The sequence below is a fragment of the Vidua chalybeata genome, chromosome 25 (genome assembly GCF_026979565.1).
Source record: "Vidua chalybeata isolate OUT-0048 chromosome 25, bVidCha1 merged haplotype, whole genome shotgun sequence".
Classification (NCBI taxonomy): domain Eukaryota; kingdom Metazoa; phylum Chordata; class Aves; order Passeriformes; family Viduidae; genus Vidua; species Vidua chalybeata.
The window spans coordinates 1,886,496-1,900,282 of NC_071554.1; the positions used below are offsets into that span (position 1 = coordinate 1,886,496).

General features: G+C 57.3%; 2 protein-coding genes and 1 long non-coding RNA gene across 4 annotated transcripts in view; 1 reads left to right on the forward strand and 2 right to left on the reverse strand.

Moving 5' to 3' along the window:
- BSDC1 (BSD domain containing 1) lies at positions 1 to 8,883 on the reverse strand. 2 transcript variants are annotated; one of them, XM_053964294.1, is made up of 11 exons: positions 8,333 to 8,883; positions 6,350 to 6,410; positions 5,608 to 5,724; positions 4,859 to 5,026; positions 4,715 to 4,769; positions 3,949 to 4,064; positions 3,661 to 3,729; positions 3,444 to 3,525; positions 2,499 to 3,029; positions 1,884 to 1,987; positions 1 to 1,665 (listed from the first exon to the last, which is right to left on the reverse strand). In XM_053964294.1, the coding sequence occupies exons 3-11, from the start codon at positions 5,701 to 5,703 to the stop codon at positions 1,633 to 1,635; spliced, it is 1,254 nt and encodes a 417-aa protein (XP_053820269.1). In that variant the 5' UTR covers positions 5,704 to 5,724; positions 6,350 to 6,410; positions 8,333 to 8,883; the 3' UTR covers positions 1 to 1,632. The 2 variants fall into 2 exon arrangements, with proteins under 2 accessions (XP_053820269.1, XP_053820268.1); XM_053964293.1 differs by lacking the exon at positions 8,333 to 8,883 and adding an exon at positions 8,075 to 8,165.
- Positions 8,187 to 13,787, forward strand: part of ZBTB8B (zinc finger and BTB domain containing 8B) — a 6,579-nt gene continuing 978 nt past the window's right edge. The window contains exons 1-3 of the mRNA XM_053964292.1: positions 8,187 to 8,249; positions 9,584 to 10,495; positions 12,838 to 13,016. Coding sequence (XP_053820267.1) covers positions 9,586 to 10,495; positions 12,838 to 13,016 — 1,089 coding nt within the window. The 5' untranslated portion in view covers positions 8,187 to 8,249; positions 9,584 to 9,585. The remainder of the gene's footprint in view (positions 8,250 to 9,583; positions 10,496 to 12,837; positions 13,017 to 13,787) is intronic.
- The window catches only part of LOC128799705 (uncharacterized), a 25,686-nt gene continuing 22,507 nt past the window's right edge, over positions 10,609 to 13,787 (reverse strand). The window contains exon 3 of the long non-coding RNA XR_008434805.1: positions 10,609 to 11,800. This is a non-coding gene — a long non-coding RNA (uncharacterized LOC128799705). The remainder of the gene's footprint in view (positions 11,801 to 13,787) is intronic.

Sequence of the window (13,787 nt, forward strand, 5' to 3'; positions counted from 1 at the left end):
GAGACTCTGAGAACTCCTTTAATTGCTGTTAACTGCAAGTCTGTAAAAGGTTTGGAGAAAGTCATCGTTACAAAACTACCAGCTGTTAGAATTGTTCCTGGTTTGTCACCCCAGCTAGAAAAGGCTCAGGGAGATGCGGAATAGTTCAAGAACAGAGAATATTGCACAACCAACCCAACGGTTAATTCGACTAAAGAAGAAAAGAAAGTGACACAGATGCTGCACCCTCGAGCTCTGCTGTGGGATCAGCTGGGGCTCACAGCAGCCCCAGGTCCCCTCTGGTGTCCCCTGTGTCCCCTGCCCACCATAATCCGAGCCAGGACAAGGTGAGGCTCTGCTGGACCCAGGGCTTTGGCAGGAGAGGGATGCTCCCACCAGGAGTCACCCTAAAGAAGGAAAACCCAACCTTAAAACCCCAACTCTTCCAAGTGCACCTCGTTTAGTGCTGTCCAAACCCAGCAGGAAACCTCCAGCCCTGGAAGGGGCAGGACAAAGGCAGAAAGTGTCACCCCACCACCCCAAAGGCCAGGGAGAGCAGCACTGTCCCCTTGGGATAACTGCATTAGCAACATCTCGTGTTGTGACAAGGAAACTGCCCCAAAAAGAGGCCGTGGGGCTGAGAGAAGTGAAGCGAGCAATGAAGGAACCCAAGTGAGCACAGCAAAGCTCGTGGTGGCTGCAGGGCCTGGCACGGGTGGGACAGGGGTCAGATGGGGACACACAGCCTCAGCCAGCAGGGACCACCCACGTTTGGGAGCCTCTCTCTCCCCAGGCTGGCCAAGCAGAGGTTGAAGTGCTCAGTGGGTCAGGCTGGGCCTTTGCAAGGGCTGAACTGGCCACCAACACGAGGGGTTCTGTTCCCAGCTGACCCAAACCACTGCCAGCCCAGCAGGCCTCGAGTAAGAGCAAGCCACGAGGATTTTGCTTGGAGAATTTAACTAGAAAGACACAAAACCCAGAGCAGGAAGGTGGTGCAGCTGCAAAAGTGGGGGAGCAGCAGGCCTTGGCTCTTCGAGGAACTGCTGGAAACAGGAGTTTCCGTGAGAAAAAGCTTCCAAGACAAAAAGCCAGGCAGAAGCTCAGGGTTTGGCAGGGGGTTTGGCTCCTTCCAGGGTCAAAGCCACGAGCCAGGTGCCTTTTTCTGCAGCACCTCCAGCCCTCAGCCCTCCCTGGGTGCTGCTTTCCAGGTGGGAATTGCGGAGCAGCGAGCGGAGCAGGCACAGCCACGTCCAGGAGCCTCTCAGCTGTAGGTTACACGTGCACACACAAGCAAGGAGGGAGCCAGCTGGCAGCCTGGCAGCACCCAGCACACCTGGCTGGGCTCTGAGTGCCCAGCTGGCCCCAGGGACCCCTCACTCTGCCTCTTCCCAACACACCAGGGTCAGTTTTGGCTTGGCCAGTCTCTGGGACCTATGGAGAAGTCGGGCTCCTGTGTGCCAGTGACCTCCTGCTTCCTCCTCCTGGATCTGAAGGGGTCACTTGAGTTGCCCCCAGGTTTTAGCAGGAGTGGAACTCCTCCAGCCTGGAACTGCAACCCCCAGCACAGTCACACACAAAGGAACAGCCGGTCCGAGATTGAATTCACATTCGATGGTGGAAATGAGCCTGTGACACACACTGGAAGCAGCTGCTTTATTCCCAGTCTTCCCACTCTTCATCTTCCAGCTGCAAACAAGAGGAAATCCGTTTCTGAGCTGTTTTCAACTGTTTGTTTTCTGTAACTCAGCAGCTCCTCCTGCCCAAGGCACCTGATGTATCCTCACACTCCCACAACAGGGATTTGCCTGCTCTGTTCCCCTTGGGAAACCTGCACACTCATCCCACCAGCCCCTCAAGGGTTTGGTGATGATTTTTGGGGGGCAGTTTTGCCTCTCCTGACTCACCTCCCCAGACATTTCCACCTTGGAGAGCGCCAGCTGCACCTCCTCTTCCGTCATGTCCAGATCAAAGTCCTTTTCCCAGTCCTCGCTGATATCCGTGCTGGAACCTGGAAGCACAAAAATCCCCACTGAGCCACCAGAGCTGGCCCCAAAGCCCTGGAACTCCCAGAGCTCAGAGCTACCACAGCCTGCCTGAGGAGGGAAAGCCTCCACATTCCCAGGGACAGCCCCCTGACAGAGATGGGATGGACTGAGCTTGCTTCCCTCACAGCCAGGGCTGGTGCAGGACCACTGGGATGCTGAAATATTTCCTCCTCTGGCCTGGGAGAACTGGGATGTGTCAGGTTCCAGCCACACAGACAATGCAGCAGATAAGGAATGACAGGAGGGACTTAGATATGGGCTCTGTCATTGTCCCAGCAGGGACACTCCTAGGGATGACAGGCAGAGGGAAGGAATCACCACATTCCCTCCAGAGAGCACAGCCTTTCCTGGCATCCAGGCACCAAGGGCCTGTTGTGCTCAGCCAGCAGACCTTTGATTTCTTTCCCTTTCCTCTCCCTCACCACCAGAAACCCAGAGCTGCCCCTCCCAGCGGGTTCCCAGCCCCACACAAACCTTTCTTGCCGTTGTTGGAGGGGGTGGATTTGCCACTGTCCGAGTTGAGCTCGAAGACTCTCAGATCTGTGGGCCCTTCCTCCCTCAGAGTCTCTGTCCTGCCCTGGCCTTTGCTCTCCAGCTCTCTGAGCTCCGTTCCAGCTGCCGGCTCCGAGGATGCTGCTGATTCCTGGGCAGGTGCAGAAGGCTGAGCAGCTTCTGGGGGCTTTGGCAGGGAGCTCTGCTCTTCCAAGGTGGCCTCCACCAGCCTCTGGGAGAGGTGGCCGGTGCCCACGGGCGGAGCTGCAGTCTCTAGCTGGGTGGCAGGCACAGGGGCAGGGTTTGCAATCTGAGTCACAAGGGACACGCTCTCGCTGCTCTCCGAGGGGCTCTGCTCCACTGGCACCAGCTCTGGGGGCAGCACAGCCCAGCTCTCCCCAGAGGGGCCCTGGGGAGCAGCGGGGTGGTTTCCCTCTGAGGTGGGTTCTTTCTGTGCTGCTCCTGGAAATGTGGTGTTTGCACAAGGCAGGGGGGACATCCCCAAGAACTCCTCTGTAGGGAGGCAGAAGAGAAGCGAGAGATTTTTCAGCAAGTGCAGCAGCAGCTGGGCTGGGAGCTGGATTCCACAGAATGTCCTGAGCTGGGAGGGACCCACAGGGATCATCCAGTCCAACCCCTGGCACAGACACCCCAACAACCCCACCCTGGGCATCCCTGAGAGCGCTGTCCTGGAGCTCTGCCAGCTTTGGGGCCGTGCCCATTCCCTGGGGAGCCTCTGGGGAAGAACATTTCCCTGATATCCAACCTCAACCATCCTGACACAGCTCCAGGCATTCCCTCAGATCCCACCACAGCTCACAGAGCAGAGATCAGAGCTGCCCATTGGGATTTGTGGGAGTGAGGAGGAGCCACCACCCCATGACAAGTTCTCCACAAAGCCTCCCAGAGCCCCAAAACCTGTCCCACCTTCATCCTCCTCCCAGCCAGGCTCCTCTTGGTGCATGCTCTGCTCTGCTCGCTGCTTCAGAGCCTCCCTCCGAGCTTCATCCTGCAGGAATTCAACACCAGCAGCTGCTCACATCCCCATCCCTTTCCTCCCCCAGCCATTTCAGCATCAAGGGTCAGCCCAGATCCCTGTTTTCCCAGGAAAAGCACCCCCAGGGAGCCCCCCAGCCTGGCCCACCTGCTCCAGGCGATGCAATTTGTAGAAGTAGCGCTGCCAGAACTCCAAGTGGGAAACAGCCACAGGGACCTGGGAGAGAGGGATCAGGGAAAGGGATGAGCCCCTCAGAGGGAGAGCTGCAGCTGCTGCCGTGCCCCTCTCTCCTCCTAAAGCAGCTCCCATTTTATTGCAACCATTTTTCCATTGCAAACTATTTTTCCATAGTTTCCATTCCAGCTGCAGGGGACAAAGAGCTCAGGGCTTTCCTGCAGCATTCCCCACGCCAGGAATTGCCCAGGCAGGGCTCACCATTTTGGTGTAGAGTGCCCGGATGGAAGGGCTGGTTGCCAGCAGCTCTGCAATCTCCCCTTTCTTCTCCTCCAGGTTGAACTGAGCGAGCCAGGCCTCGAGCAGCTCAGCAGGGCCTGTTTGGGACAAGCACAGGCATAACAGTCCTTGAATTTGGGGAAGTTTCACTGGAGAGATGCTGGGGCAAAGGAGGAGGGAGATACAGTGTTGCCCTGATTTTTGAAAGTGTTAAGTTTTCTTTCATAGTGCTTTTCAAAGTTTTAAAGTTCTCATGAAACTTCTTTAGCCTTCTAATGATGTTTACATATTTCTAGTGGAGTTCTCACGCACTGTTTATGTAAATAATGATTGTTTTGCATTCTTCTTTGTGAGAGGAGAGAATTGATGACCAGTGTGGTTGGAGAGGTGGCAATTTCACCCTCCAATCCACTGCCACTTCTTGAATTCTATATATTTCGAGGTCAGAAATAAAATTGGCTCTTTTTTCTCTCTTGAACTCACCAAGCTTCCGTGTGCTCATTTCGTGTCCAATAGCGACAACACAGGGCTCAGAACTCCTCTGCCAGCCCAAGGCCATGTGGCACCAATTTAAATTAAATTTAAATTCAGCCTAAGCTGCTCCTTGAGGTAAGAGCCAGCTATGAGGAGCAGAGCTACAGCCCAGCTACAGCCCAGCCAGCCCTGCTGGCCAAAGGCTTCAGGGAATTCCAGCTGGACCCCAGACCCCCCAGGGCCAGCCCCCTGGACCCCCTGAGCCCTCCCATACCATCGGGCTCGTTGCAGTAGGTGGCTGGGTCGGACTGGAGGCTGTAGAGACGAGCCTGGAGGAGACACACAGGGACAGCTGTCAGGGGAGGGCCAGCAGCAGGGACAGGGCTCAGGATGCCACGTGCCAGAGTGGGACACTGACCTTGGCACTGTCGTAGGGCTCGGTGGTACCCGAGGGCGTTGCCATCAGTGTGATAACGTCACAGTCAATGGTCTTGTCCGGAGAGGGAGCAAAGGTGTCCGAGATGACCCCCAGGAAGTCAGACAGGCCCTTCCTCACCTTCTCAGTGGCACCTGAGCCTTCTGCCCTCTTCAAGGGAAGAGGCAGCACAGTGTCAGTAACACCCCAGGATTTCTGGGTGGGATCCTTAAGGAAGCAGGATCTGTCCCTTCAGGAAAGTGCTGGGCTGGAAGGGTGTGGTGGGAGGCACCTCCCTCAGAGGGGAACTGAGCTGAGGCTTTGTGGGAAAAACACAGCCAGGTTTGGGGCTGCCTGGTCTGGGGTGGGGCTGTCCCAGCAGCAGCTGTGCAGGCTCACAGCTCGTGTGGAGAGCCCGTGTCACCCTACAGGGACACTGCCAGTGTCCCCCCTGCTCAGCACATTGGAGAGGGAACCACAGGCACCTTCCTGTGCTCCACGAGGGAGTGACAGAACAAGGGAGAATGGCCTTAAGCTGAAGGGACGTGGGGTTAGATGGGATATTGGGAAGGAATTCGACCCTGTGCGGGTGCTGGGATGGAATTCCCAGAGAAGCTGTGGCTGTCCCATCCCTGGAATGATCCCAGGTCGGGCTGGATAGGGCTTGGAGCAGCCTGGGATGGTGGAAGGTGTCCCTGCCCACGGCAGGGGTGGCACTGGATGGTGTTGGAGCTCTCCCAGCCCCTACTCACTGCCAGCTTGTCCTTGACCACGCTGGCCGTGGCGGCGATGGTGCAGGCGGTGTCGTGCTGCACCACCTGGGTGAACTCAGCCAGGTCCCTCTTCATGAATTCCAAAGCCTCTGTGGACTGCAAGGAGACAGCACAGGGATTCTCCAGGCTTTTGCTTCCCCAACAAAGCTGGGATCGCTCCCAGCACGTTGCAAAAACTCAGGTGTGAGAGTTTAGCCCAGCTGAGCCCTCCCCCCAGCCTGGGCAATGCGTAAGACCAGAATAACCTGAACAACAACAGCACCTGCTATACCCAAAACACATTCCAGGAGGTTTTGAAGCCAAGACTGGGAAAAAAACCACAGGCTGGGAAAAGCCTGGGTTTAAGTTTTGTGTATAATTAACCCAAGCAGCGCTGCCACAGGCAGGAAGTTACACACCACAAAGCCATGCTGGAAGCACAACCCCCCTGGGCAGAGCCCAGTGTGACCCAGTGTTTGCTCAGCCAGAAGATCCCCAGCAAACCCATGGCAACCCCACTCTGGGGAGACCCTCCCAGGGCTGTGGAGGAACCTCGCTGGGCTCCGGGGGCCGCGTTCCCAGCAGCTCCCAACAGTTCCCAGCAGTTCCCAGCAGTTCCCAGCGGTTCCCAGCAGTTCCCAGCAGCTCCCAACAGTTCCCAGCAGTTCCCAGCAGTTCCCAGCGATTCCCAGCGGTTCCCAGCGGTTCCCAGTGGTTCCCAGCGGTTCCCAGCAGTTCCCACCTTCTCCTTGACGGCCTGGTAGCTCTGCTGGAGCCAGCTCCGCCACCAGCCGCCGTCCTCCCTGCGCGGGACAGGCCGGGGCGTCAGCGCACGGCCACACGCCGAGCCCCAGCCCCAGCCCAGCCCCCGACCCCAAACCGGGATCCCAGAGCGAGCTCCCAGACCCTGAGCCCACATCCCGACCCCAGATCCACACCCTAGATTCTGATCCCAGACCCAAATCCCGATGCCATACATAGATCCCAGATCCCAACCCCAGACCCAGACCCCAGATCACGATCCCAGATCCCAACCCCAGATCCACATCTCGAATCCAAACCCAGATCCAGACCCTGAGCCCACATCCTGACCCCAGATCCACACCCTAGATTCTGATCCCAGACCCAAATCCCGATGCCATACATAGATCCCAGATCCCAACCCCAGACCCAGACCCCAGATCACGATCCCAGATCCCAACCCCAGATCCACATCTCGAATCCAAACCCAGATCCAGACCCTGAGCCCACATCCTGACCCCAGATCCAGACCCTAGATTCTGATCCCAGACCCAAATCCCGACGCCATACATAGATCCCAGATCCCAACCCCAGACCCCAGATCACGATCCTGGATCCCAACCCCAGATCCACATCTCGAATCCAAACACAGATCCAAACCCCAGATCCACATCCTGGCCCCAGATCCAGACCCTAGATTCTGATCCCAGACCCAAATCCCGACGCCATACATAGATCCCAGATCCCAACCCCAGACCCCAGATCACGATCCTGGATCCCAACCCCAGACTCAGATCCCAGATGCAGACCCTGACCCCGGAGCATGACTCCAAACCCAGATTCAGATCCTGACCCCGGATCCCAACCCCAGATCCACATCCCGATCCCAACCCCAGATCCAGACCCCAGATCCAGACCCTAGATTCTGATCCCAGACCCAAATCCTGACGCCATACATAGATCCCAGATCCCAACCCCAGACCCAGACCCACATCCCAGATCATGATCCCAGATCCCAACCCCAGACCCAGACCCCAGATGCAGACCCTGACCCCAGATGCAGACCCTGACCCCAGATCTCGACTCCAAACCCAGATTCAGACCCCAACCCTGGATCCCAACCCCAGATCCACATCTCGAATCCAGATGCCGATCCAGACCCCAGATCCATATCCCAAATCCAGATCCTGATCCCAACCCCAGATCCACATCCTGAATCCAGATCCAGATTCCAAACCCAGATCCAGACCCCAGATCACAATCCCAGATCCCAACCCCAGACTCAGATCCCAGATGCAGACCCGGACCCCCGATCTCGACTCCAAACCCAGATTCAGATCCCGACCCCAGATTCCAACCACAGACCCCAACCCTGGATCCCAACCCTAGATCCACATCCCGAATCCAGATCCCGACTCCAACCCCAGATCCAGACCCCAGATCCACATCCTGACCCCAGATTCAGACCCCAACCCCGATTCCAGCCCCAGACCCAGATCCAGACCCCAGATCTCGACTCCAACCCCACACCCAGACCCCAGACCCCGACCCCGACCCCAGATTCCATCCCCAGATCCCGATCCCAGATCCCACCCCCAAACCGCAGCCCCGGCCCGGCCCCGCGGCCCGGCCCCGCTCTCGCCGCCCCCATCTCACGGCGGTCCCCGTCCCGCTCCCGTTCCCGTCCCCTCCCGGCCCCGCCGCCCCCCGGCCGTGCCCCGCTCACCCCTCCGCCATCTTGGCGGTGTGACGTCACCAATATTTACCGACCCCTCACCCCGCGGGCCCCGCCCCGGAGCCGTGCCCCTCTGACGTCACTTCCTGCCCGGCCCCGGGGGCGCGGCCCGGGTACGGCGGCCGGGCGGGACCGGGAGCGGGGCCGGGAGCGCGGCCGGGCGGAGGTGAGCGGTGGGCGCCGAGCGCTCCCCGGGGCGGGTGGGGACGCGTTCCGGGACACCCCGGTACCGGGCAGGGCGGTGCTTACAGCAGGGAGGGGTCCCGGTACCGGGCAGGACGGTGCTTGGCGTGCCGGGCGATGCCGCCACCGGGAGGTCGGTCCTTAGCGCGGCGGGGGATCCCGGGACCGGGCAGGGTGGCCCTTGGCGTTCTGGGGGATGCCGGTACTGGGAAGGACCGCCCTTGGTGTTCCGGGCCATCCGGTGCGTACCGGGCAGGATGGACCCTCGGTACCGGGTCCTTGGCGGGGTGTGGGACCCCGGTACCGGTCCTTGGAGCAGGGAGGGATCCCGGTACCGAGCAGGACGGTTATGGCGCGGTGGGGTATCCCGGTACCTTGGCGTTCTAAGGGATGCTGGCACCGGGCAGGACGGAGCTTGGTGGGATGTGGGACTCCTGGCACCGGCCAGAACGGAGACGCGGTACCGGCTGGGACGGCCCTTGGAGGGGTGTGGGACCCCCGGTACCGGGCGGGACGGACCCCAGGGGCCGGGCAGGACGATCCTTGGCGGTGTCTCCGCCTGTCCCGGTAGCCGCGGTGTCCCCGCTGCGCTGGGAGAGGGTGGCGGTGCCGGTGTCCCCGCGGCGCCGGTGTCCCCGCCGTGCCGGTGTCCCCGCAGTGCTGGGAAGGGGTGGCGGTGCCGGTGTCCCCGCCGTGCCGGTGTCCCCCTGTCCCCGCCGTGCCGGTGTCCCCGCAGCTCTAGGAAGGGGTGGCAGTGCCGGTGTCCCCACAGGTGCCGGTGTCCCCGCCGTGCCGCTGTCCCCGCCGTGCCGCTGTCCCCGCCGTGCCGGTGTCCCCACAGGTGCCGGTGTCCCCGCGGTGCCGGTGTCCCCACAGGTGCCGGTGTCCCCGCCGTGCCGGTGTCCCCACAGGTGCCGGTGTCCCCGCGGTGCCGGTGTCCCCGCAGCTCTAGGAAGGGGTGGCAGTGCCGGTGTCCCCACAGGTGCCGGTGTCCCCGCCGTGCCGGTGTCCCCGCAGCTCTAGGAAGGGGTGGCAGTGCCGGTGTCCCCACAGGTGCCGGTGTCCCCACAGGTGCCGGTGTCCCCGCCGTGCCGGTGTCCCCACAGGTGCCGGTGTCCCCACAGGTGCCGGTGTCCCCGCCGTGCCGGTGTCCCCACAGGTGCCGGTGTCCCCACAGGTGCCGGTGTCCCCACAGGTGCCGGTGTCCCCACAGGTGCCGGTGTCCCCGCGGTGCCGGTGTCCCCGCGGTGCCGGTGTCCCCGCCGTGCCGGTGTCCCCGCCGTGCCGGTGCTGACGTCTCGCTCTGTCCCCGCACAGCCATGGAGGTGCAGTCGTACTACACCAAGCTGCTGGGGGAGCTGAACGAGCAGCGCAAGCGGGATTTCTTCTGCGACTGCAGCATCATCGTGGAGGGCAGGATCTTCAAAGCCCACAAGAACATCCTGTTCGCCAACAGCGGCTACTTCCGAGCGCTGCTCATCCACTACATCCAGGACAGCGGGCGCCACAGCACGGCCTCGCTGGACATCGTCACCTCCGAGGCTTTCTCCATCATCCTGGATTTCCTCTACTCGGGGAAGCTGGATCTGTGCGGGGAGAACGTCATCGAGGTGATGTCCGCCGCCAGCTACCTGCAGATGACCGACGTGGTCAACTTCTGCAAAACCTACATCAGGTCCTCCTTGGACATCTGCAGGAAAATGGAGCGGGAAGCGGCGTTTTACCAGGCTGACAGCGGCAGCTCGGCCAGGGAGGGCACCTCCGTGGGCTCCAGGAGCGCTGCCTCCGCATCCTCCGTGCAGGAGAAGGTTCCGGAATGCCGGCGGGACCCTCCCTGCGGCGACTGCGGCGGCTGCCAGCCCCTGGAGCTGGTGGCCAGGGAGCCGCTGAGCAGCGGCTCCCCCGATGGCTCCTCGCTGCCCAGAGGGGTGGAACCCAAGGTGGAGTTCGACCCCGACGAGGCGGAGGCGGAGGCGGGCGGGCGGCTGGCGCAGTACCCCGCGCCCGCCTCGCTGGAGCAGGTGGAAGAGGGGCAGCCCCTGGAGCTGGCCTGCAACAATTTCCACATGAAGCAGTTCCTGGAGGCTCTGCTGCGCAACAGCTCGGCCCCGAGGAAGGAGGACGTGGTGCATCACTTTGTCCGGGGATTTGAGGGTAGGGCTGAGGATGCAGGAGTAGCCGTGAGCTCCATGATGGACATTCACAGCGACTGGTATGGTGAGGACACAGGTGAGAGGACTCGGGGGTGCAGGCTGTGCAGTGGAGGAGGGGACGGCTTTGTTGGGCTCCTTTTGTTACTCTTGTCCGAGAATATTTTGCTGAATTTTTTTGGCACGGTGAAATAAACTCTTGTTGTGCACTTTTAAAGCAGCTGTACTTGTTTGTTTGGTGCAGCCCGTGGCAGGTGAGTATTGCTGACAGCTCTGCAGCTCCCAAATCACCCCCAGACTCCACTTGGGGTGATTCTTCTTTAATAAACAAACTCACTGGGACCTCGTTGGATGTTTTTAAAAAAGGATTTTTCCCTCCTGATGTTCATAAGGAGCAATCCAAGAGGAGCTGAGCTGCCACAGGAGGGATCTGCTGCAGGACCTGGTGCAGCAGGAGAAGCTCATCCCATCCCAGCTCCTGCCAGTGCTGCTCTGTTTGCTCCTGCTTTGAAATTCAGGGAACAGGAATCAGTTTTGTCCGACACTGAGGGATTCCTGCAAGCCCTTTAGGAGCACGCAAAGCTTTCAGCTCTGTGGTATGGCATAAAGATGAGGCTTTTTTTCATTTTCCAGCTGCCCCGAGGCCAGCACCAGTTGGAATACCTCAGGAACATTTCCTGGCAGCACTTTCAGGCACCTGGAGAAGAAGAAAATCATGCCCATGTGCATTTCTTTTGATGTGGACAATAAAGATTTGGGCATTTAATCTGGTTTTTCTTAAGTGCCTTGTCCAAACAGCCTTGTGAGGACAGGAGGTGGCTCTGACAAAGTGCGAGTGCCACAGGTGCTGAGGATGTGACAAATGCCACAGGGCTGCCACTGACTGTAGCCAGCAGATTTATCTTCCTGTCATCTCCAGCTCAAGCTGCCTGTGTGACTTTAAAGCCAATAAAAGTGACAAATGCTCTCAGTGCTTTCAAACAGGGCACTGATAAAATCACAAATGCAGGTTTACTCTCAGAGCAGGGCTGTCACCACTCACGCTGGTGCTTTTTGATGTGTGGCAAGGCAAGAACATCCAACACACAAATTTCACTTCTCTTTTTCCTCTCTCAACACCTCCAGGCTGTTCATGAGTCATTAAAAGGGAAAGGCTTCCAGAGTTTGATAGGGAACATCAGGAATCCTGACAGTGTATCAGAAATGTTAGTGGGAGATGGGGTTTGAGTAGGAGTGAGGGAAAAGAAACCAAACCTTCCATTCCTTCTGTTTCTGTGCTAAAACAGGACTTTGTAGCAGTGAGGAGAGTGGGAGTTTCTCAGCTTTCAGTGGTGCTGCTGCCTCAGCTTCTTCACAAGGCACCAGAAATGGGAAACACAGAGTCCTGATAAAAGAATGGTGCACTCAGGTTAAGAGATGAGATAAATATCACTTCTTTTCAAGTGTTCACCTCTGTTCCAGTCATTCTTCACAGCAGAAGGAGAGGAAACAGGCACCTGTAGAGCACTGGAAGCAAGGCAGGACTAAGAACTGAGTTTTAAATGAAGCTCTAAATGCCCAGCAGGGATTTGCAATCCCTTGGGAAGCTCCAAAACAGGGTGAGCTGACTCTCACTCACATCATTAATACCAGACACACCTTTTTTGATAGTAGGTTGGATAAACCTTAATGCAAAGGATGCTTTGCAGCCTCACCTGCTTGACACACAAAAACATTTCCCTGACTCAGAGCCTGGAACAGGGAAAATTAATCCTTTGGCATCACATCTCCACCTTTCTGCTGGAAGGAAAGCGGAGCTGGTGCTGAAAAATTTGGCAATGCCCACGTTTCTGTAAAATGGGATCTTCAAATTTAATTCTGTTCTTGCACCTGACTCCATAAATTGTGTATTACTTGTGGTTTGTTTTTAAGAACAGTAAAATATTGTCAGGAAATGTATTTGAGTCCTTCATCTCGTTATTCCCAACAGGAAGGCAGTAGAAAAAAAGAGTCATATTTTCATATCTAAATATGAAAGAACATGGACAAAATGTGCTATTCCTGCCTGCAGTTTGTGTTAAAGGTTTTAGTTTCTGATGCTGTTTAATGCTAATGGTTTAATAATTTTATAAAAAAGGAAGTAGCTGAGATGGAGCAGAGACCCCACTTCACTAGAAGCAGATTGTTGGTACTTAATTAAAAGATTTCTTAAAATAAAATGAATGTTTTGCTGTCTTGAACAACAGACAGGCTGATTTTCCAGGGCACTGCAGCTGCAGGAATCCTGCAATGGCACAGCTGAGGAAATCCCAGGTAAGGCGAGCAGGGGCAGAGGGGAAAAGCGCAGCTCCCACCTCAGCTTTGCAGCGAGCAGCGCGAGGAGCCCGAGCAGCAGCTCAGAAGGTGCCCGAGCTCACGCGCTGTTGTTCTTCTCCCCCAAAGGTGACGTGCTGGTGGTGCCCATCAAGCTGCACAAGTGCCCGTTCTGCCCCTACACGGCCAAGCAGAAGGGGATCCTGAAGCGCCACATCCGCTCGCACACCGGGGAGCGGCCGTACCCCTGCGAGACCTGCGGGAAGCGCTTCACCCGCCAGGAGCACCTGCGCAGCCACGCCCTGAGCGTGAGTCAGCCCTGGGCCGAGCAGGGCTCACCCTTAGCACTGCTTCAAGTTTAGAAGGGATAGAAGAGGCTTGTGCTGGCGCCTCAGGGTTTAGCTTTTGTGTTTTTCAGGTTCTCTGCTGCTTTAGGGGGTGGGTCTGGGGTTCGTATGAGGGGGTGGTGAGATCTCTGCACAGAGTAGGAGACAAAACAATTCCTGCTCCAGCTGGAGACCAAGGACAAATGATCCAAACCTCAGGTCCAAGAGCACAAACAGCGTGGGCTGTTGAAGGATGGGACTTCATGGGCTGGAGCTGTAATTAAATAATTAACTCAAATATGCAAATGGACCAAAACCTATAAAAATGTGAGATCTCATGGCTGAGCCCTTTTTTTTGCTTCCGTCTTGGAGCCACCCAGGCAGAGCCAGGACTGTGGCTGTGGTACTGCCAGGGTGTGGCCTTTGAAAGCACTTCAATAAATCTCCTCTTTATTCCACTTAACTCCATCCAGCCTCTGTTCCAGCTCCTTAAGGCATCAACACAGCACTGAGGTGCTTGGTAATCTGCCAGAGGCATGCAGTTAGCTTAAAATAATTTTTCTTGTATGCTTTTTCATTACATTGGTTAAATGTAATGAAAATGAGGATTATATAGGATAATATGTGAGGATTACATATATTCAAACATTCCTGTGAGTTTACATGTTTAAAAGAATTATTGTCTTATTGTCCATAATAAGTGCATATTATGCTGAACACCCTTCTGAATTTAACAAGTTAAAACTATGTTCA